Raw genomic sequence first — 22,266 nt, 5'->3', positions numbered from 1 at the left:
AATATTCTCCATTATTAAACATAATCATGACTCTTTCCTCAGAATGAAAAAGCTAATACTTGAATATCATAAGCAAGATTTCATGCTGATAGAGGAGTAGATGATAAAAAGCTACTGCGTAAAATTATGTCAATAACTATTACATAATAACTATTTTTATGTTTAATGTTTATTTTTGCGAGAGAGCCTGCGAGTGGGCGGGGGGTGGGGGGCAGAGAGAGAAGAGGACAGAGGATCCTAAGCAGGCTTCCTGCTCATAGGAGGGAACCCAGTGTGGGGTTCGAACCCGTAAGACCATGACCTGAGTCAAAGTAGGATGCTAAACCGAATGAGCCATCCAGGTGCCCCAATTATGACATTTATGAACAAACTTTAAGTCTACACATCTTACCATTAAAAACAAAATGTAAACACTGCCTACTGAGGATATAGTATGCATTATAAGTTATATTGTTTCACCATCAAGAGAATTTACCAGAGCAGTCTTTGTTAAGATAATAGGGTCATTTCAAAATTTAGATTTGAAAGTTAAATAAAATTAAAGTACTAATGAGTACAAATTAAATAAAGTACTAATCTCATAAATACTTGTAACATAAAAAAGACAGTGGTTTAAGGGAAAAAACCTACAAACTACATCAAATACTTGTATTGGAAATATAAATATTTAAAAATAGGTTGAATAATTTAAAAAATTGAAGTATCAAGAAAAAATACATAAGGTACAATAGACAAAATACAGCATGAACTTTAAAATAAATATTATATTAGGTATTACTAAAATATTTGATTATAGAAATATGCTGTTTTAAAGGATGAAGATATCCGAGACATACATAAGATGGGGGAAAGCGGTTAATAAAATATTATTCATAAGGCAACATATGGAAATAAAAAGTAATAACTCACCTTCCTTGAGTAGTCCTCTCCACTAGACTGTTCTTCCCTTTGCACATCTGGTACTGGACACGGGGTAAGGCTGGGACTAAAAGCCATGAGGTCGGTCTTGGGCGGACCCTCCCCAGAGCACACCCTCTGACGCCTCTGCTGCGAGTACGACCAGCTCCCCACCGCGCTGGAACACACCAGCGTGGGCTTCCCCCGCCCGCACGCGCCCTCGCTGGGCGGCGCCGAGCACCGCAGCGCCACGTACAGCAGCAGCGTGAGCACCAGCAGGCTGGACACCGCGCAGATGGCGATGATCAGGTACACGTTGACATCCACCAGCGCCGTCTCCGCGCCAGCGGCGCCCGCCAACACCCGCGACGAGGCCTTGGGCGCCTGGCCGCTCTCCACCAGCGACAGCAGCACGGTGGCCGTGGCCGTCAGCGCCGGCTCGCCGTGGTCCCTCACCAGCACCAGCAGGCGCTGGCGCGGCGAGTCCGCCTCGTCCAGGCTGCGCGTCGTGCTGATCTCGCCCGTGTACAGCGCCACGCGGAACGCGCTGCGCGCGCCACCCGCCGCCGGCTGCAGCTCGTACGACAGCCACGCGTTGTAGCCCGAGTCCGCGTCCACCGCGCGCACCTTCGCCACCACGTGGCCCGCGCCCACCGACCGCCACACCAGCTCGCTCACGGCGCCGCCCGCGCCGCCCGCCCCAGGCAGCGGCAGCAGCGCGGGCGCGTTGTCGTTCTCGTCCAGCACGAACACCTGCAGCGTCACGTTGCTGCCCAGCGGGGGCACGCCCGCGTCGCGCGCGCTCACTTGGAACTGCAGCAGCTCCAGCTCCTCGTGGTCCAGCGGCTGCAGCGCGTACACCTTGCCGCTCTCCGCGTGCACCGACACGTAGCTCGACAGCGCACGCTCGCCCACCCGCCGCTCCACCAGCGAGTAGGACACCAGCGCGTTCTCCTGCGCGTCCGCGTCCCGCGCGGACACCGTGAAGATGTGGCAGCCGGGAGGGTTGTTCTCCTTCACGAACACCGTGTACTCGGCCTGCGCGAATGTCGGCGCGTTGTCGTTCACGTCGGCCACTTCCACGGACACGCTGGCCGTGGCCGACAGCGAAGGCGAGCCCCCGTCCCGTGCGGTCACCAGCAGCTCATAGTTCGCCACGCTCTCGCGGTCCAGGGCGCTGTCCAGCACCAGCGAATAGTAATTCTTGAAGGTGGACACCAGCTTGAAGGGGACATGGGGCGACAGTGTGCAGGTCACCTGGCCATTAGCTCCAGAATCACGGTCGGACACGCTGATCAGGGCGATGACAGTGCCTACCTGAGCATCTTCTTGTACCGGAAGAGCCAAAGAAGTGATAACCACCTCAGGTGAATTATCATTTTCATCCAGAATTTCCACTAAGACAGTGCAGTGACCAACCATAGGTGGGTTTCCTGTATCTGTCACATCTACATGAATTTCATAAGTGTTACTATCCTCAAAGTCAATAGCATCATTTATTCGTATTTCTCCCGTTTTTTCATTCATTAGAAATTTCCTTCTTACGCTGGATGGAACCAAAGCACTAAATGAATATATCATTTCTTTGTTTATTCCTTCATCCGCATCAGACGCATTCAGCCATATTACTAACGTTTGGTTCGCTGAATTTTCATACATTTTAACTTCATAAACGGATCGGTCACACATAGGCGCATTATCATTGGCATCCAACACCAAGATCAGCAGAGTAACAGATCCAGTATATTCGGGTTTGCCTCCATCGGTTGCCGTTAATAATAACTGAAGCTGAGGATTTTCTTCACGATCCAGCATTTTTCCTAGAACAAGCACTGGAAATTTGCCTTTGTCTTTTTTGTTTATAATATCAAGAATGAAAAACTCATTTGGACTGAGTCTGTAAGTAAGCACTGCATTCTCTCCAACATCCGCATCAGATGCGCCTTCTAGCGGAAATCGAGAGTCAAGCAGTCGAGATTCGGGTATTGAAAGCTTTTGTTCTGAGACGGAGAAGACTGGTGGGTTGTCGTTAATGTCCTTCACCTCCACCTCCACATGGAAAACCTGCAGCGGCCTGTCCACGATCACCTCCAGGTGGATGCTACACTCTGCGTTCCGCCCGCACAACTCCTCCCGGTCGATCCGAGCATTCACAAACAAAATACCATTCTGCAGATTTACCTCCAGAAGATCCCCGCGACCTTTGGACTCCACTCGGAAAAACCGCGGCACCAGCTCCGCCAGCTCCAGCCCCAGGTCCTGCGCGATGCGGCCCACGAAGGTGCCGTGTTTGGCTTCCTCCGGGACCGAGTAGTGGACCTGACCCCTCCCCGCCTTCCAGGCTGCGACGAGCAGAAGCAAGAGAAGCAGGCGCCAGTCTCTTGGCCCCCTGGGTCTGTAGACCAACATCATACCTTTCTGCCGATTTACAAGTTGATGAATCAGCGGTCTAGAACAACTGCTGTCTGAATTTTCCTATTCGATTTCTTACATCCACTTTTATGGAAACGGCCGAGATCTGCGAATGTAGTTCCTTTCTAGTCCTCGAGAAACAGGATTATGCCTTTGTTCCAAAAAAAATTTTGTGGAAGACAGCGACATCCGGTGGCTGAATGTGTAAGTACAATTCCGTGAGTTTTAACAACTTGTCCTTCATTCACAGCGTTTGATTCTATTTGTACATATTTGTAGCTCTATGGATCTTCAAAACTTCACATGAGGTCTCTTTTGTACATAATAATAATCATTGTCGACCTTCAGTTCAGCATTTTCTTAAATTCAGAATCTCGGGAAGTAATTTCTTCCCCATGACTCTCATTAGCTACATTTGAAAATGCTCTTAATATTTTATAATACTAGTGTATTAGTATTTTGCTGGATAACAAATTTATATGTCTTCAAGTTTGATACTTAATTCATTTCTCTTTCTCATTATTTTTGCGATTAAATAAACCTTACCAGATGCTAATCTCAAGTATCACTTCTCTGTGAGGTGTTTGAAACTCTTAAATTTCAGTAATCACTAGAAAGTTGAGAGAAGAACACCGGCTCAATATTGGAAATGACTCCATTCTGATTCCTATTCTTAAACTTACTGGTTGTGTGACTCTCTCTGTCTCTGTTTCCAGTTTCATAACATTCACACAATAATAATATGGGGGTTGTGTGAATTATGATACATTAGATACCTAGGATATTACCTTAAGGAGACCTAGGATATTACCTTAAGGAAAGTGAATGGCTCATAAATGGCGATATTTTCAGCCCTCAATTTAGCCACATTTATTTTCATAATGGTCTAGACCAAAATCAGCTTTTTGGTAAAAATTATTACCTATATAATATTATCATTCTGCAATACCTTTACGATTGCTACTACACAGGCTGAGTGGTGGGTGGTTCCCATCTTAGGAAAGCAGAAAAGTACTTTTTTGAGAAATCAGTTATACAGGGAGAAGTTACATTTTTTATATGTATCTTACATGGGAAAAAAGAACTTTAATTATGATTCTAAAGATAAGCACTTTCATCTTTGTTACATTTAAGCTTTTTGAGTACCCCAAATATACAGTTTGGGAATTATCTAATAGTTTTATCAGTGTCAATAAAATATCCATTATCGCCTGGAGTAAAATATTTTCTGTCTTAAAGTTTTTAGAATCAAGTATTTAGCAAATGAAATTCTCTATTAATATATCTGCACTACTGAAAAAAGAGAAAAAGTTCTTTTTTTCCCCAAAAAGGAAAAACTTAGTAATAGGACCTTTGGTCTTATCCAAAGGTTATTTTCTTTACTTTAATGATATTGTAAGTTATAACAGAGATCAATAATTTTGAACTCTTTCAGTTGCTATTAAGAGCTGAAAAACAGACTGACACTTATGAACAAAAAAAGTGACAGGAATGAGAGTCATTTCATTCATGGATTCATGTGTGCCATTAAATTGTTTTTATAATCTTCTACTTCTTCAGATTGACCCTAGGTGAAAATCCATTCAAATTCTGGTTTTAGTGGCTATTTTTCTTGTAAAGCACAAATTAAAGTGTAACAACTTATGTGTCTATCTACGATACCAATCAATGTTTAGTTTGAGCTACTTTCTGGAATCTAAAAATAAGTTTATTAGTGAATAATCATCGCAACACAAGGTAATAATATAAACTATACTCCATTCCTGTTAATGTGCATTTTATAGCAAGTAATAGCATAAATGTGCCAGTTAAATCTGCAATAATGAATACAAAGCAGGGGTAGTTAAATTATATACTCTCAAATAATAGGAACTTGCTTCGCTAAGTGTCTCATAAGCCTATTAGATCTAAAACTTCAGCTGAATAAGAAACACCTGGAGTGCTTATTGAAAAGCAAGTTTGCCAGTCCTACTTATTTCAGAAATTGTGGAGTAGAGTCTGGGAACCAGAATGTTCAATAAGGACTCCAGATGTTGCTAATGCAGTTAGCATTATCAGGTCTAGGATAGGATAGGCTGGCCATAGACCCCAAGTTACCTGGGATATACTCTGTTTATGTCTGTAGTCTTGTATACTTACTTATAGTGTCCCTTCACTCTCAAAAGTGTCTAAGATTAAGTCAGAACTTAGATAGTTAACCCTATATAAAAACTACAATTTAGGGGCTGACATAGGAAGTTTCATTATTGATTTAATGGTTGCTGCTTGAAGTGAGGAGTGTTACCCACAGGAACACAGAGGGCTAGTTACTAGGCAAAAAAGTAAAATGTCTTCCATGCTCTCACTTCTCCATTTTGAACTTCTCAGCTGTTTCAAATCCTAACCTCCCTGGATCCCAGTGTGTGCATGCTTCCTGATGATCCAAAAGATAAATACATTGCTAGATGTTCACTGATCTTCTGAAAATTTGCACATGATGATAGCCCATATTAAAGAGAAAATGAATATTAATATAAAGGATGAAATTACCAATTATATCAATACAGCTATCAATAATAAAGAATAAAATTTATAATTATAGAAAACATAGTAAATAATAAATAATACTAGCTCTAAGAGACTAAAGGAGCGGGGAGTTAGATTTCTAGCACTCCTCGATCCATATAATCCATATAACATATAATCAAATACCTGAGCCCAATTTAAGTGACATATGGAACCTGAAAAAAAGTGCAAGGACAGAGATATTTGAAGGTATAAGTCTAGATCTAAGGCGAGTTATGCTGACAGACGTAGACAAGATTGATTACAGGAGCTCAGAGAATACTCAAGTTTGGAAATAAACATGATGAAAAGAAAACAGATCACTTTGTAACATATAACAAACATGTCCTCTATAAGGGAAAAGAAAAAAATACTGAAATATATTATTTAAATTAATTTCACTTGCACTTTCATTGTTATATTGTGGCTCTATTCTCAAAGGTACTCTGATTTTGCTCTGAGTTTTTTTTTTTAAGTTCATTTATTTATTTGGAGAGAGAAGAGAAAGCATGCATGAGCAGGGGAAGGGCAGAGAGAGAGGGAGAGAGAATCCCAAGCAGGCTCCATGCTCTCAGTGCAGAGCCTGGGGAGGGGCTCAAACTCACAAACCATGAGATCATAACCTGAGGGAAAACCAAGAGCTGGATGTTTAACAACTGAGCCACCCAGGTTCCCCACTCTGCTGAGTTTTTAATTAAGGAGTACCTTGTAAAATATCTAACACAATAAAAACACCAGAATATAAAAATAAGTCACATAACAAAAATGCTACATAAATATACAGGAAGTTTCTAAAATATAAATTAGAAAATAAAAGCTTGGACTAAAGACCCAGTGTGAAGAACCACCACAATTCAGGAAATATAAATTTAACATGTAATAAGTTTAAAGGTGTATAATCTCATCTCCAGATTTCTGTCTTTCAGAATATTGAGAAGAAAAGTAAATCATCCTCTCCACTGATGGAGTAACTTTTTAAGTTACAGACTATGAATTTCAAGAGAATTCAGAGTATAGAATTTAGATATATCTCTAATGCTCAAACATTATATACTAACAAAATTTTTAGTAAAAAGGAGAAAGTCATTTGAAGAAAGAAAGTACATGTCAGGAAGTATTTTCTCCAATATCAGATAAAATATCAATGTCAAGCATAAAGAAACATATTTTACACAAGTTGGAAGGAGTGTTACATTTCTAACATTTGGTGTTTGATTCCTAAAGCAAAGTGACTGATTTCGAGGGTACGCTGAAATTTACTCATTGACGTAAACACTGAGTAGTGCTGACCAACCATGTTTCCAGTCTCCATCCAGAGGAAAGTAAAAAACTACAAAGTTAACAAGGTAACAGCTACTACATATTTCTGCTTATGGGTTTCTTATAAACAACAGAATTATACTAAAATATCATGCATACTTTAGAAATGAATAAATGACAGAGTGATGCTGAAGTATACTTAATGTGTAGCAATTAAATTGTTTTTCAACTGATACTTCTCAGGCAGAGAGGTAGCCTGGCTATAGAAATTCAATACGACCCCATAACAGATTTTAAATAAAACTGATTCAGCACCCAATAAATACCTACTCAATGTATGGTTTTTAATGATTCTCATTAGAAATTGAAACTCAAAAGTCAGGTATAAAAAAGTACCCACTTCTGAAAAACAAGAAAATATTGACAGATCTCTGTAATAACTGGCTAAAACTATTTAAGTACCGTCTGAGGTAACGATAATATTTTTCAGGCTTCAAATATAAATCTATAAATAAATAAAATATTTGAACAACCGACCTTTCCAGAAGACTCCAAAGAAGCTTGTGGATCTTCCGTTGGATTCAGAGATCCAGGACACGGGGGAAGGCTGGGGCTGAAAGCCATGAGGTCGGTCTTGGGCGGACCCTCCCCAGAGCACACCCTCTGCCGCCTCTGCTGCGAGTACGACCAGCTCCCCACCGCGCTGGAACACACCAGCGTGGGCTTCCCCGGCCCGCACGCGCCCTCGCTGGGCGGCGCCGAGCACCGCAGCGCCACGTACAGCAGCAGCGTGAGCACCAGCAGGCTGGACACCGCGCAGATGGCGATGATCAGGTACACGTTGACATCCACCAGCGCCGTCTCCGCGCCAGCGGCGCCCGCCAACACCCGCGACGAGGCCTTGGGCGCCTGGCCGCTCTCCACCAGCGACAGCAGCACGGTGGCCGTGGCCGTCAGCGCCGGCTCGCCGTGGTCCCTCACCAGCACCAGCAGGCGCTGGCGCAGCGAGTCCGCCTCGTCCAGGCTGCGCGTCGTGCTGATCTCGCCCGTGTACAGCGCCACGCGGAACGGGCTGCGCGCGCCACCCGCCGCCGGCTGCAGCTCGTACGACAGCCACGCGTTGTAGCCCGAGTCCGCGTCCACCGCGCGCACCTTCGCCACCACGTGGCCCGCGCCCACCGACCGCCACACCAGCTCGCTCACGGCGCCGCCCACGCCGCCCGCCCCAGGCAGCGGCAGCAGCGCGGGCGCGTTGTCGTTCTCGTCCAGCACGAACACCTGCAGCGTCACGTTGCTGCCCAGCGGGGGCACGCCCGCGTCGCGCGCGCTCACTTGGAACTGCAGCAGCTCCAGCTCCTCGTGGTCCAGCGGCTGCAGCGCGTACACCTTGCCGCTCTCCGCGTGCACCGACACGTAGCTCGACAGCGCACGCTCGCCCACCCGCCGCTCCACCAGCGAGTAGGACACCAGCGCGTTCTCCTGCGCGTCCGCGTCCCGCGCGGACACCGTGAAGATGTGGCAGCCGGGAGGGTTGTTCTCCTTCACGAACACCGTGTACTCGGCCTGCGCGAATGTCGGCGCGTTGTCGTTCACGTCGGCCACTTCCACGGACACGCTGGCCGTGGCCGACAGCGAAGGCGAGCCCCCGTCCCGTGCGGTCACCAGCAGCTCATAGTTCGCCACGCTCTCGCGGTCCAGGGCGCTGTCCAGCACCAGCGAATAGTAATTCTTGAAGGTGGACACCAGCTTGAAGGGGACATGGGGCGACAGTGTGCAGGTCACCTGGCCATTAGCTCCAGAATCTCGGTCAGACACACTGATCAAGGTGATGACTGTGCCCCGCTGAGCATTCTCTGAGATAGGGAGAGACAGGGAAGTAACAGTCAACTCTGGAGCATTATCGTTAGCGTCCAAAACTTGCACAAGAACTGTACAGTGACCAGCTAGTGGTAGATAGCCTTTATCGATCGCTTCTACTCGAATTTTGTAGGTTTTACATTCTTCAAAATCGATATGTCCTATTGCTATAATTTCTCCATTTATGGCATCCATGTAGAATTTAGATTTTATATCTGGGGAAACGTCACTAGAGAATGAGTAAATAATATCCCCATTCATGCCGTCATCCAAATCTGAGGCATTAAGTTTAATTACTAATGTTCCATTGGGAACATTTTCTGGTAATTTCGCCACATAGAGTGTTCTGTCGAAAACTGGTGCGTTGTCATTGGCATCCAGCACTTTGATGAGTAACTGAACAGTGCCAGTCAGCTCAGGTTTGCCTCTATCAGTGGCTGTGAGCAATAAATGAAGTTCCGGAGATTCTTCCCTGTCTAAAGATTTCCGTAATACAAGACCAAGAGGTTTTTCCTGTTCGCCATTGGTTGGTACGTCCAGAGAGAAAAACTCGTTGGGGCTCAGTCTGTAAGTCAACAGAGCGTTCTCCTCGATATCTGCATCGGAAGCGTCCTCTAGTGGAAACCTAGAGTCTAGCATCCTGGATTCGGCTATAAACAGATTCTTTTTTGTCTCCGGGAATACGGGCGGGTTGTCGTTAATGTCCTTCACCTCCACTTCCACATGGAAAACCTGCAGCGGCCTGTCCACGATCACCTCCAGGTGGATGCTGCATTCCGCGCTCCGCCCACACAGCTCCTCGCGGTCGATCCGAGAATTCACAAACAAAATACCATTCTGCAGGTTTACCTCCAGAAGGTCCCCGTGGCCTTTGGAAGCCACTCGGAAAAGGCGCGGCACCAGCTCCGCCAGCTCCAGCCCCAAGTCCTGCGCGATGCGGCCCACGAAGGTGCCGTGTTTGGCCTCCTCCGGGACTGAGTAGTGGACCTGGCCGCTTCCGCTTTCCCAGGCTGTGAGGATTATAAAAAACAGCAGTAGATGCTGGTGCCCCCAGTCGCCTCGATTCGAGTACACCATTTCAAATTAATTGGGATTTTAAAATTATTCAAATCGGCGTAACTTATCTCAAAATTTGGAGGAATCTTATCTCTTCGTTACTATCCTGATGTGCTCTCCATTGTTCAACATCCGCATAGAAAAACACAGTGGAGAATCTTTCTAATATGAAAACGGAGGACTTCGTTTTGCCTTGAATGAGAGAATTTCGCGGTAAAGAGCGACATCATGTGGTCAAATAGTAAGTAAGAACTATAATGATCAATTTTATTAATAAATGTTGAATTTTATTTTAACCTCTGATTTTTTTCCTTCAGTTTTCTTAAAGCGTAGAACAACACTTCTCATGTTTGCTTAAAGCATTAAGAGACTTAACTTCTGAATATTTAGTGTGACCATAACTGTGGTCTCCTTATGCCTTGAAAATACGTTTTCCCAGTTTTAAAATAAAAATAAAATGAATCATGTCAGAAGCAGTAAATTTTAAAATCTTTTGTTTATATAAAGTTCAGACAACTTCATTTCTTAGATTTCTGTTAAGAAAATTCTTGGTATCTCTAGGGACCCAAGATCTCAAGTATTTACGAATGGAAGAAAAACTTAGAAGAGGTATTTGTTTGTAGGAAGCAAGGAATATAAGCAACTAATTCATATACTTTTCTTGAGAAAACACAATAATAGAGGGTTAGTGGGGTCTTTGAAGAGAAATCATTTGTATTAAGTGAATTTTGCATGGAGAAAGTATCTTGAATTTTTCTTTTCATCAGAATTTATATACTCCATTCCAAAAGTTCATGGTTCTTATCTCTTTATTCTTTCCATTCTTTCTAAGTCCCAGATTTTATGAATGTCCACCTGTTTTTACAGTCTCCAATTTAATTGAGATTATTTCATAACATAAATTTATTTCATCACATAATGTTAGTATTCATCTGTCATACTTAGAGCAATCCTTCAATCAAGCTTGGGGTGTTTTATCATTTTCAGTTTTACTTAACAGAGCAAATTCTCATGAGTATTTTATTCCCATGTTCCCAATTGCAAGTAGAATAATTATTACACCTGTATTGCTTTCCAATTTTGATCTGCCTGAGATTTTTCCAATCTGCATGGTTTTAATTAGCACAAAAATGGACAATAAAACCACAGAGGCATACCATTTATGTAGTAACACTAAATAAGAGCAGGTACAAATTTTAAAACCACATTTCTCATAATTAATTGTCTTTAATAGCATTTAGTCATATAACTTACAGTGGCATAGGTTTATAAAAAATGTTTAAGTCTGGTAGGTTGGAAATCGTAGTCTTAACTTAGATTTCCTTTTAAAATGGAGAATAGGGGAGCTAGTTATAAGTTAAAGAATATTTCAGGATGATATGTTGACTATAAACTCAAAAGGTATACTAATAACAATTCTATAAACAGCAACTATGAATATAATTTAGCTAAGCCTACTGGTTCACATTTTTAAAGCGCCCTCATTTCTTTAAAGTTAAGTACTATAAATGGTTCTTGAAAGTCTGCTGTGGACATTACATATTAGTCCAACTAGGTGTGAGCTAGAGGGGTGAATTTCTGTGACCATACAAATCAGAGTCTAATTTAGAGTTAAAAAAATCAAACTACATTACAAAAAAGTTACAGTCATGAGTAACATAATCAGTTACTCAGATAATACAGCTTCCAAAGCTCACATCATCCTGGTGACCCTCCTTTCTTTGACTTACACATACCTTTCTTTTAAATAAGCAAGGAATGTAAATGTTCACTAAAATTCTGAAACTCACAACACTTGGAAGCAAGAATATGCAATGGAAAAAAATAGTCTCTTCAACAAATGATGTTGGAAAAACAGACAGCTCATGCAAAAGAATGAAAATGGACCACTTTCTTACACCATATACAAAAATAAACTCAAAATGGATTAAGGACCTAAATGTGAGAGCTGAAATCATAAAAATCATAGAAATGAGCACTTGCAGTAATTTCTCTGACATTGGCCATAACATCTTTCTAGATGTGTCACCTGAGGCAAGGTAAATAAAAACAAAAATAAACTATTCGGACCTCATTAAAATAAAAAACTTTTGCACAGCAAAGGAAACAGGCAACAAAACTAAAAGACAACCGACTGAATGGGAGAAGATATTTCCAGATGACATATCTGAAGGGTTAGTATCCAAAATGTATAAAGAATTTATACAACTCAACACCCAAAAACCAAATAATCCAATTAAAAATGGGCAGAAAATGTGAATAGACATTTCTCCAAAGAAAACATACAAATGGCCAAAAGACACACGAAAAGATGTCCAACATTCACTCAACAGCAGGGAAACGCTAGTCAAAACCATAATGAGGTATCACCTCATACCTATCAGAATGGCTAAAATTTAAAAAAAAAAGGCAACAAGTATTGGTGATGATATGGGGAAAATGGAACCCTCATGCACTTTTGGGAGGGATGCAAACTGGTGTGGACACTATTGAAGACAATATGGAAGTTCATCAAAAATTTAAAAATAGAATTATCATATGGTCCATTTATTACGCTACTGAGTATCTACCCAAAGAATATGAAAACACCAAGTTGAAGGGATATATGCACCCCTGTTTACTGCAGCATTATTTACAACAGCCAAATTATGGAAGCAGCCCATTTCCATTGATAGATGAGTGGCTAAAGAAGAGATGGTATATATATACAATGGAATATTATTTAGCCATAAAAAGAATGAAATCCTGCCATTTGCAAATATATGGATAGATCTAGAGAGTATAATGCTAAGTAAAATAAATCAGTCAGAGAAATACAAATACCATATGATTTCATTCATATGTGGAATTTAAGAAACAAAACAAATGAATAAAGGGGAAAAATGAGACAAACAAACAAACAAACAAAAAAACAGACTCTTAACTAAGAGAAGATGGTTACCAGAGGGGAGGTGGGTGGGAAGAAGGGTGAAATAGGTAAAGGGGATTAAGAGTACACTTACCTTAAAGGAGGGTACTATATCATAATGAAGGAGACAATCCAAGAAGATCTAACAATTGTAAATATTTATGCACCCAACGTGAAAGCACCCAAATATGTAAAACAACTAATAACAAATATAAGGGAACTAATTGATAATAATGCAATAACAGTAGGGGACTTTACCACCCCACTTATATCAATGGACAGATCATTTAAACAGAAAATAAACAAGGAAACAATGGCTTTAAATGACACATTGGACCAGATGGACTTAACAGTTATATTCAGAACATTCCATCCTAAAGCAGTAGAATTCACATTCTTCTGGAGTGCACATGGAACATTCTCCAGAATAGATCACTTATTAGGTCACAAATCAAGCCTCAACAAATATAAAAAGACTGAAATCACACCATGCACCTTTTCTAACCAGAACACTATGAAACTAGAAGTCAACCACAAGAAAAATCTGGAAAGACCACAAATACAGGGAGGTTAAACATCATGATGATACACATTGAATGGGTCAACCAGGAAATCAAAGAAGACATTTTTAAAAATACATAGAAACAAACGATGATCCAAAACCTTGGCGATGCAGCAAAAGCTGTCCTAAGAAAAAAAGTATACAGCAATACAGGGTTACCTTAAGAAGCAAGAAAAAATCTCAAATAAACAGCCTGAACTTACACCTAAAGGAGCTAGAGGAAGAACAATAAATGAACCCTAAAGCCAACTGATGGAGGGACATAGGAGAGATTAGAGCAGAAATAAATGATATACAAACTTAAAAAAAGAGAAAAACAATAGAACAGATCAATGAAACCAGAAGCTGGTTCTTTGAAAACATTAATAAAATTCATAAACGTCTAGTCAGACTTATCAGAAAGAAAAGAGAAAAGACCCAAATTTTTAAAAATCACAAAGAGAGAGGAGAAATAACAACCAACACCACATAAATACAAACAATTATAAGAGAATGTTATGAAAAACTATATGCCAATAAATTGGACAACCTGAAAGAAATGGATAAATTCCTAGAAACATATAATTACCAAAACTGAAATAGGAAGAAACAGAAAACTTGAACAGACCTATTTCTGAAATGGCAAAGAAATGGAATCAGTAATCAAAAAACTCCCAAGAAACAAAAGTCCAGGGCCAGATGACTTCAAGGCAAATTCTACCAAACATTTAAAGAAGAGTTAATAGGGGTGAGTGGGTGGCTCAGTGAGTTAAGTGTCCAACTTCAGCTCAGGTCATGATCTCACAGTTCATGAGTTCAAGTTCCACACTGAGCTCTATGCTGACAGCTTGGAGCCTGGAGCCTTCTTCAGATTCTGTCTCCCTCTCTCTCTGCCCCTCCCCTACTCACACTGTGTGTGTGTGTGTCTCTCTCTTTCAAAAATAAATAAATATTAAAAAAAAAACAGATGGGAATACAAAAGTTAAAAAAAAAGAGTTAATACCTATTCTTCTCAAACTATTTGAAAAAACGGAAAGGTAAAGAAAACTTCCAAACTTATTCTATGAGGCTGAATCCAACAATACATTAAAAAAAAAAATCATTCACCATGATCAAGTGGGATTTATTCCTAGGTTGCAAGGTGGTTCAATATTTACAAATCAATCAGTGTAATATACCCCATTAATAAAGAATATTACTTTAATTTATTTATAAATCAATCAATGTAATACACCCCAAAAATAAAGAATAAGAACCATATGATCCTTTCAGTAGATGCAGAAAAAGCATTTGACAAAGCACAAAATCCATTCATGATAAAAACTCTCAACAAAGTAGGTTTAGAGGGAACATACCTCAACATAATAAAGGCCATATGTTAAAAACCCACAGCTAATATTCTCAGTGAGGAAAAACAGAGCTTTTCCTCTACAGTCATGAAAAAGATAAGGATGTTCACTCTCACTACTGTTATTCAACATAGTACTGGAAGTCCCAGCCACAGCAGTCAGACAACAAAAAGAAATAAAAGGCATCCAAATCAGCAAGGAAGAAGTCAAACTTTGACTATTTGCAGATGACATGATACTCTATGTAGGAAACCTGAAAGACTCCACCAAAAAACTGTTAGAAATGATACACAAATTCAGTAAGGTCGCAAGACACAAAATTAACGTGCAGAAATCTGTTGCATTTCTATACACCAATAATGAAATAGCAGAAAGAGAAATTAAGGAATCAATCTCATTCACACTTACATCAAAACCAATAAGATGCCTAGGAATAAACCTAACCAAAGGGGTAAAATACCTGTACTGTGAAAACTATAAAACACTTGTGAAAGAAATTGACGATGACACAAAGAAATGGAAAGACATTCCCTGCTCATGGATTCAAAGAACAAATATTGTTAAAATGTCAAAACTACCCAGTGCAATCTACACATATAATGCAATCCCTAACAAAATATCAGCAGCATTTTTCATAGAGCAGGAACAAATAATCCAAAAATTTACATTTTAGGTCACAAAAGACCCTGAAGAGCCAAAGCAACCTTGAAAAATAAAACCAGAGCTGGAGGCATCACATCTCTGGACTTCAAGTTATATTCCAAAGCTGTAGTGATCAAGACAGTATGGTATTGGTACAAAAATAGACACAGAGATCAACAGAACAGAATAGAAAACCCAGAAATGAACCCACAACTAAATGGTCAATTAATCTTTGACAAAGAAGAAAATAATATCCAAGGGAAAAAAGACAGTCCCTTCAACAAATGGTGTTGGGAAAACCGGATGATAACATGCAAAAGAACAAATTGGACCACGTTCTTACACAAAATAATACACAAAAATAAATTCAAAGTAGATTAAAGACCTAAAGGATAAACCTGAAACCGTGAAAATCCTAGAGGAGAACGCAAGTAGTAACCTTTTTGACATGACCAATAGCAAGTTCTTTCTAGATATGTCAACTGAGGCAAGGGAAACAAAAGCAAAAATAAACCATTGGAACTTCATCAAAATAAAAACTTCTGCCAAGTGAAGGAATTAGTCAACAAAAGTAAAAGGCAACCTGCAGAATGGGGAAGATATTTGCAAATGACATATCTAATAAATGGTTGATATCCAAATATAGGAAGTACTTATAAAACTCAACACCCCAAAATGAATAATCTGATTTAAAATGGGCAGAAGACATGAATAGACATTTTTCCAAAATAGACATCCATATGGCCCAAAGACAAAAGAAAAGATGCTCAATATCACTCACAGTCAGGGAAATACAAACCAAAACTATAATGAGATATCATGGCATACATGTCAGAATGGCTGCAATCAAAAACACAAGAAACCACGGGTGTTGACAAGGATGTGAAGAAAGGGGAACCCTCCTACACTGCTGGTGAGAATGCAACCTGGTGCAGCCACTCTGGAAAACAGTATGGAGATTCCTCCAAAAGTTCAAAATAGAACTACCCTATTACCCAGCAATTGCACTACTAGGTATTTACCAAAGAATACAAAAATAATAATTCAAAGGGATACATGCACACTGATGTTTACAGCAGCATTATCTACAATAGGCAAAGTATGGAAACAGCCCAAGTGTCCTTCAACTGATGAATGGATAAAGAAAATGTGGTACATAGATTCACGATGGAATATTACTCAGCCGTAAAAAGAATGAAATCTTGCCATTTGCAACAAGGTGGATGGAGCTAGAGTATTATGCTAAGAAAAATAAGTCAGAGAAAGACCAATATGATATGAATTCATTCATATGTGCAACTTAAGAAACAAAACAAAGGGAAAAGGGGAAAAAAGAAAGAAGCAAATCAAGAAACAGACCCTTAACTATAGAGAGCAAACTGATGTTTACCATAGGGTTAAACAGATGATAGGGATTAAGGAGTGCACTTGTGATGAGCATCCGGTACTGTATGAAAATATTGAATCACTAAGTTGTACACCTGAAACTAATGTAACTCTGTATGTTAACTAACTGGAATTTAAATTAAAAATTTTTTTAAAGAAATAGCTCTCCTTGAAAAGCAACTCACCAAATAAAATTCAAAATAAAAGATTTTTCAAAATTTACTTTTTCAAGAGATTTGCAGTGCCTGAGGAATGCATATTTTATATGAATTTACTTGCTCAAAGTGCAAATTCCCTTGAATTTCTCTTTCTACACTATTTGGATCAAACACAAAGAAATGAAAAATTCTACAGAATTAATTAGAAAAAATGTTTATCACAATTAAAGGAAACACCACAAATAGAAAGTCTGGTTCCAGTTTAAATTAAGACCAGTAACAAACCACATCGATTACAATAGTTAACCAAAAAATGAACAGATGTGTTTTAAGTAAATGTATTCCAATTTTTAAAAATAGGAAAACATAAAAAATTCTTGGGAAACAATTTAACATTTCAAGTATATATTAAATGTTAATTATGAAAATTCAGACTTACCTTGGCACCATGATCATCATTTAAATCCTGATGTTGGCTCGTATCACCCACTAATGGACAGGGTGGATGGCCAGGGCTGAAAGCCATGAGGTCGGTCTTGGGCGGACCCTCCCCAGAGCACACCCTCTGCCGCCTCTGCTGCGAGTACGACCAGCTCCCCACCGCGCTGGAACACACCAGCGTGGGCTTCCCCGGCCCGCACGCGCCCTCGCTGGGCGGCGCCGAGCACCGCAGCGCCACGTACAGCAGCAGCGTGAGCACCAGCAGGCTGGACACCGCGCAGATGGCGATGATCAGGTACACGTTGACATCCACCAGCGCCGTCTCCGCGCCAGCGGCGCCCGCCAACACCCGCGACGAGGCCTTGGGCGCCTGGCCGCTCTCCACCAGCGACAGCAGCACGGTGGCCGTGGCCGTCAGCGCCGGCTCGCCGTGGTCCCTCACCAGCACCAGCAGGCGCTGGCGCAGCGAGTCCGCCTCGTCCAGGCTGCGCGTCGTGCTGATCTCGCCCGTGTACAGCGCCACGCGGAACGGGCTGCGCGCGCCACCCGCCGCCGGCTGCAGCTCGTACGACAGCCACGCGTTGTAGCCCGAGTCCGCGTCCACCGCGCGCACCTTCGCCACCACGTGGCCCGCGCCCACCGACCGCCACACCAGCTCGCTCACGGCGCCGCCCGCGCCGCCCGCCCCAGGCAGCGGCAGCAGCGCGGGCGCGTTGTCGTTCTCGTCCAGCACGAACACCTGCAGCGTCACGTTGCTGCCCAGCGGGGGCACGCCCGCGTCGCACGCGCTCACTTGGAACTGCAGCAGCTCCAGCTCCTCGTGGTCCAGCGGCTGCAGCGCGTACACCTTGCCGCTCTCCGCGTGCACCGACACGTAGCTCGACAGCGCACGCTCGCCCACCCGCCGCTCCACCAGCGAGTAGGACACCAGCGCGTTCTCCTGCGCGTCCGCGTCCCGCGCGGACACCGTGAAGATGTGGCAGCCGGGAGGGTTGTTCTCCTTCACGAACACCGTGTACTCGGCCTGCGCGAATGTCGGCGCGTTGTCGTTCACGTCGGCCACTTCCACGGACACGCTGGCCGTGGCCGACAGCGAAGGCGAGCCCCCGTCCCGTGCTGTCACTACTAGAGCATAGTCCGGCACGCTCTCGCGGTCCAGGGCGCTGTCCAGCACCAGCGAATAGTAATTCTTGAAGGTGGACACCAGCTTGAAGGGGACATGGGGCGTCAGAAAGCAGGTCACCTGGCCGTTGGCACCGGAGTCGAGATCTGACACGCTAATCAGGGCAATCACAGTACCTAATTGAGCGTCCTCTCGGACAGGTAAGGATAAAGAAGTCAATGCAATCTGAGGGACATTATCATTTTCATCCAAAACCTTCAATAAAACGGTGCAATGGCCAGCCATGGGTGGGTGGCCTTTGTCCGTCGCGTCAATACGAATTTTGTATAAATTTACTTTTTCAAAATCTAAATTCCCTCTAATTACTATTTCTCCAGTATTTGGATCTATTTTAAACTGGTCGCTAACCATGGTTGGAACGAGACTATTAAAAGAGTATGAAATCTCCCCATTCACTCCTTCATCCCGATCAGAAGCATTAAGTCTGATTACTATTGTTCCGTTACCCGAGTTTTCGAATATTCTTACTTCATATTCAGTCTGTTCGAAATCGGGAGCATTGTCATTCACGTCCAGCACAGTGACCAGCAGCTGAACAGTGCCTGTGAGTTCAGGTTTGCCTCCGTCAGTGGCTGTCAGAAATAAGTTATGTTCGGGAGCTTCCTCTCTGTCCAAGGATTTCTTTAACACGAGCCCAATTTGTGTATTGTCATCACTATTGGTTTTCACATCTAGGGAGAAGTATTCGCTGGAACTGAGTCTATAGGTTAAAAGAGAATTTGAGCCAACATCCGCATCTGACGCGCCCTCTAGTGGAAACAGAGAATCTGGCAGCCTTGATTCGTAAATCAGCACTCTTTGTTCCTTTAAACGAAACACAGGCGGGTTGTCATTAATGTCCTTCACCACCACTTCCACATGGAAAACCTGCAGCGGGCTGTCCACGATCACCTCCAGGTGGATGCTGCACTCCGCGTTTCGCCCACACAGTTCCTCGCGGTCGATCCGAGAATTCACAAACAAAATGCCATTCTGCAGATTTACCTCGAGAAGATCCCCGCGGCCTTTGGACTCCACTCGGAAAAGGCGCGGCACCAGCTCCGCCAGCTCCAGCCCCAGGTCCTGGGCGATGCGGCCCACGAAGGTGCCATGTTTAGCCTCCTCCGGGACCGAGTACTGAACCTGGCAGCTGCCCTCCTCCCAGGCTACGAGCAGCAGAAGCGAGAGCAGCAGACACCGAGATCCCAGTGGGCCTTCCAGGGTAATAACCATGTCAAATACTTGTTTTATTTCCATCAGAAGATCTTGCCTCGTCATTAAGATGAAATATTGTATGATCCGACTCTGTTAATCCAATTCTGCGCCTGCCATCACTCAGCACTTGTGGAACCAAGCAGTAACAGAAGGAATGAATTTTGAATACTGTAACAACTAGATTAACTTCATGGTAGACAGCGACATCATGCGACTACAAAGGGTAAGAAATGAATTCACATAATTTCGCTACGCTATAGTCCTTTAAATTAAAAAAAAATCTTATTTTGCCTTAATTTAATAGTAAATCTCCTTATGTTTGTAATTTTCAGAGCCATTTTCATCTCATCTGACTTCTTTTATGAATTTAGACTAGGGTAAGGGATCAGATAATTCATAGAGAAACAACTTTCTCCCAATAATTTAATTACTGTTATCAACCAGGTTAGAAAATTTGTGATCTGAAGTAAGCCTGGGAATTAGAAGTGCAAACTATCCTAATCTCTTTATGTAGAGAAGAAACTTGTGCATATTCTTCTGTTACAGGATATGTTATTATATTTTGCTATGGGAAAAGAATGTACTTTTAAATTAACAAATTTTATCCACATTTAAAAAATCTTATAGATTGCAGTCCATTATTTCTTTTTTCAGTGAATATCAAATACTCCTAAGACTGTTTCTTTTACTTAATAATGGAAGATGGGGGCGCCTGGGTGGCTCACTGGGTTAAGCGTCAGACTTCAGCTCAGGTCATGATCTTCCAGTTCCTGAGTTTGAGCCCCACATTGGGCTCTGTGCTGACAGCTCAGAGCCTGGAGCCTGCTTCTGATTCTGTCTCCCTCTCTCTCTGCTCCTCCCCTGCTCATGCTCTCTCTCTCTCTCCTTCAAAAATAAATAAACATTAAAAAAATGTAATGATGGAAGATGAAAATTTTAGTGCATATTGTTTCCATTTCTAAATTTCCCTGCAGTTTATATTAGGCCTCCCCTTCAAAAAATTTTCCTTAACATACTTGATTCTTGCAAATTCTAGTGGAATATCTACCCATAGTTCTTTGCTTCTCTGATCCTTCAGCTACTCCTAAATGAGTTCATCCTTTTCTTTCAATCTTAACTTTGTATATGCTTTCCTTTAAGTGTCCTCATCCATTTCCAATGTTTCAAATAAGACTTTTTTTTAATTTTTTTTTCAACGTTTATTTATTTTTTGGGGGACAGAGAGAGACAGAGCATGAACGGGGGAGGGGCAGAGAGAGAGGGAGACACAGAATCGGAAACAGGCTCCAGGCTCTGAGCCATCAGCCCAGAGCCCGACGCGGGGCCCGAACTCACGGACCGCGAGATGGTGACCTGGCTGAAGTCGGATGCCTAACCAACTGCGCCACCCAGGCGCCCCTCAAATAAGACTTTTATTGAAGTTATTCCCAAACCCACATCTTCCTTCCCTCTTTCTATGGTTCTCATTGACATTTTTACCTATGCATGGTGATGACTCTCAGAAAATAATTTGATTACACTTTGAAGATTATGAAGAGACATCATTAACAACACCCAAATTCAAACCCTTGAAATTCTCATTTTGATTTAATGCAGTGAACATTGTACATGTCACCTGTATGAATTTTTTATCAGTCCTCATCCGTTACTTGCCCTATTCAAAGTCTGTCAACAGTCCATCTGTCTTTTCTTTCACATACTACCATATTTATTTTCATGAGTACAGTTAAAGGTAGAAATTCCATGACATTAGAATAACTTCTACACGACCTGAGATGGGATCAAAACCAACATTCCCAGTTTTATTTTTGACTACTCTCCAATGTGAATTCTATTTTGCAGACGAAATAGATCACCTCCTTGTCTTCTTCGTCAGTGCAACCTTTGTTCAAAGTGTTTCTAAAATTACCTCTCTCTTTACCTATAAAAATGTTATCCTGATATCAAAGTCAAGCCCAAATGTAAATTTTACCATGAATTCATCTGTAATGTTATCAGCTGGAGATGATTAAACTCTTCCTCAAAATGAGAAAATGAGAGTCACAAAAGGATTTGTCAAATGGACACATACCACCACCCATGCTCCAAAATTCTCATATACTTGCAAAATCCTCACAGACTACTGTAATACCAAGATGAGAAGCATCATCTTAAACTAATTAATCTAGATCTATCTAATACTCCCTATTGATGAATTTCTATTGCTTTTAGTGTGGGTACACAAAGAGTTCATATGCTAACGAATAATAACATCCAAATGAAATTTTCCTTTGCTTGCAGGCAATTAGCCTTGAGAAAAGATATATTAGCTTTCAGTCTTATTGTTGAAGGTTTTCTAGAGCAGTTAAGATTTTTCATAAATTTTGCTGTAAGTCAAGAGTCCCTCTGAATATCAACTTTAAAACTAGCTAATTAGGGGCACCTGGGTGGATCAGTTG

The 22,266-nt window shown here is 41.9% G+C and overlaps 1 protein-coding gene across 7 annotated transcripts in view; it reads right to left on the bottom strand.

The window, feature by feature from the left end:
• The window catches only part of LOC106968330 (protocadherin alpha-C2), a 195,817-nt gene that overhangs the window by 147,016 nt on the left and 26,535 nt on the right, over window positions 1-22,266 (bottom strand). The window contains exons 1-2 of one of the 7 annotated variants that reach the window (XM_053222115.1): window positions 7,651-17,421; window positions 3,320-5,768 (exon numbers count right to left, since the gene is read on the bottom strand). The exons of 3 other annotated variants lie outside the window; for them this stretch is intronic. In XM_053222115.1, the coding sequence (XP_053078090.1) occupies window positions 5,682-5,768; window positions 7,651-10,047 (2,484 nt within the window). In that variant the 5' untranslated portion in view covers window positions 10,048-17,421 and the 3' untranslated portion in view covers window positions 3,320-5,681. Of the gene's footprint in view, window positions 1-909; window positions 6,353-7,650; window positions 17,422-17,449; window positions 20,610-22,266 lie in introns of those variants that run through there. 3 more of the 7 variants (XM_053222068.1, XM_053222093.1, XM_053222080.1) reach the window with 3 other exon arrangements.

Source organism: Acinonyx jubatus, chromosome A1 (assembly GCF_027475565.1).
Source record: "Acinonyx jubatus isolate Ajub_Pintada_27869175 chromosome A1, VMU_Ajub_asm_v1.0, whole genome shotgun sequence".
Lineage (NCBI taxonomy): Eukaryota > Metazoa > Chordata > Mammalia > Carnivora > Felidae > Acinonyx > Acinonyx jubatus.
The sequence above is the reverse complement of the archived record's forward strand: the minus strand, read 5'-3'. Positions and strand labels throughout refer to the sequence as shown.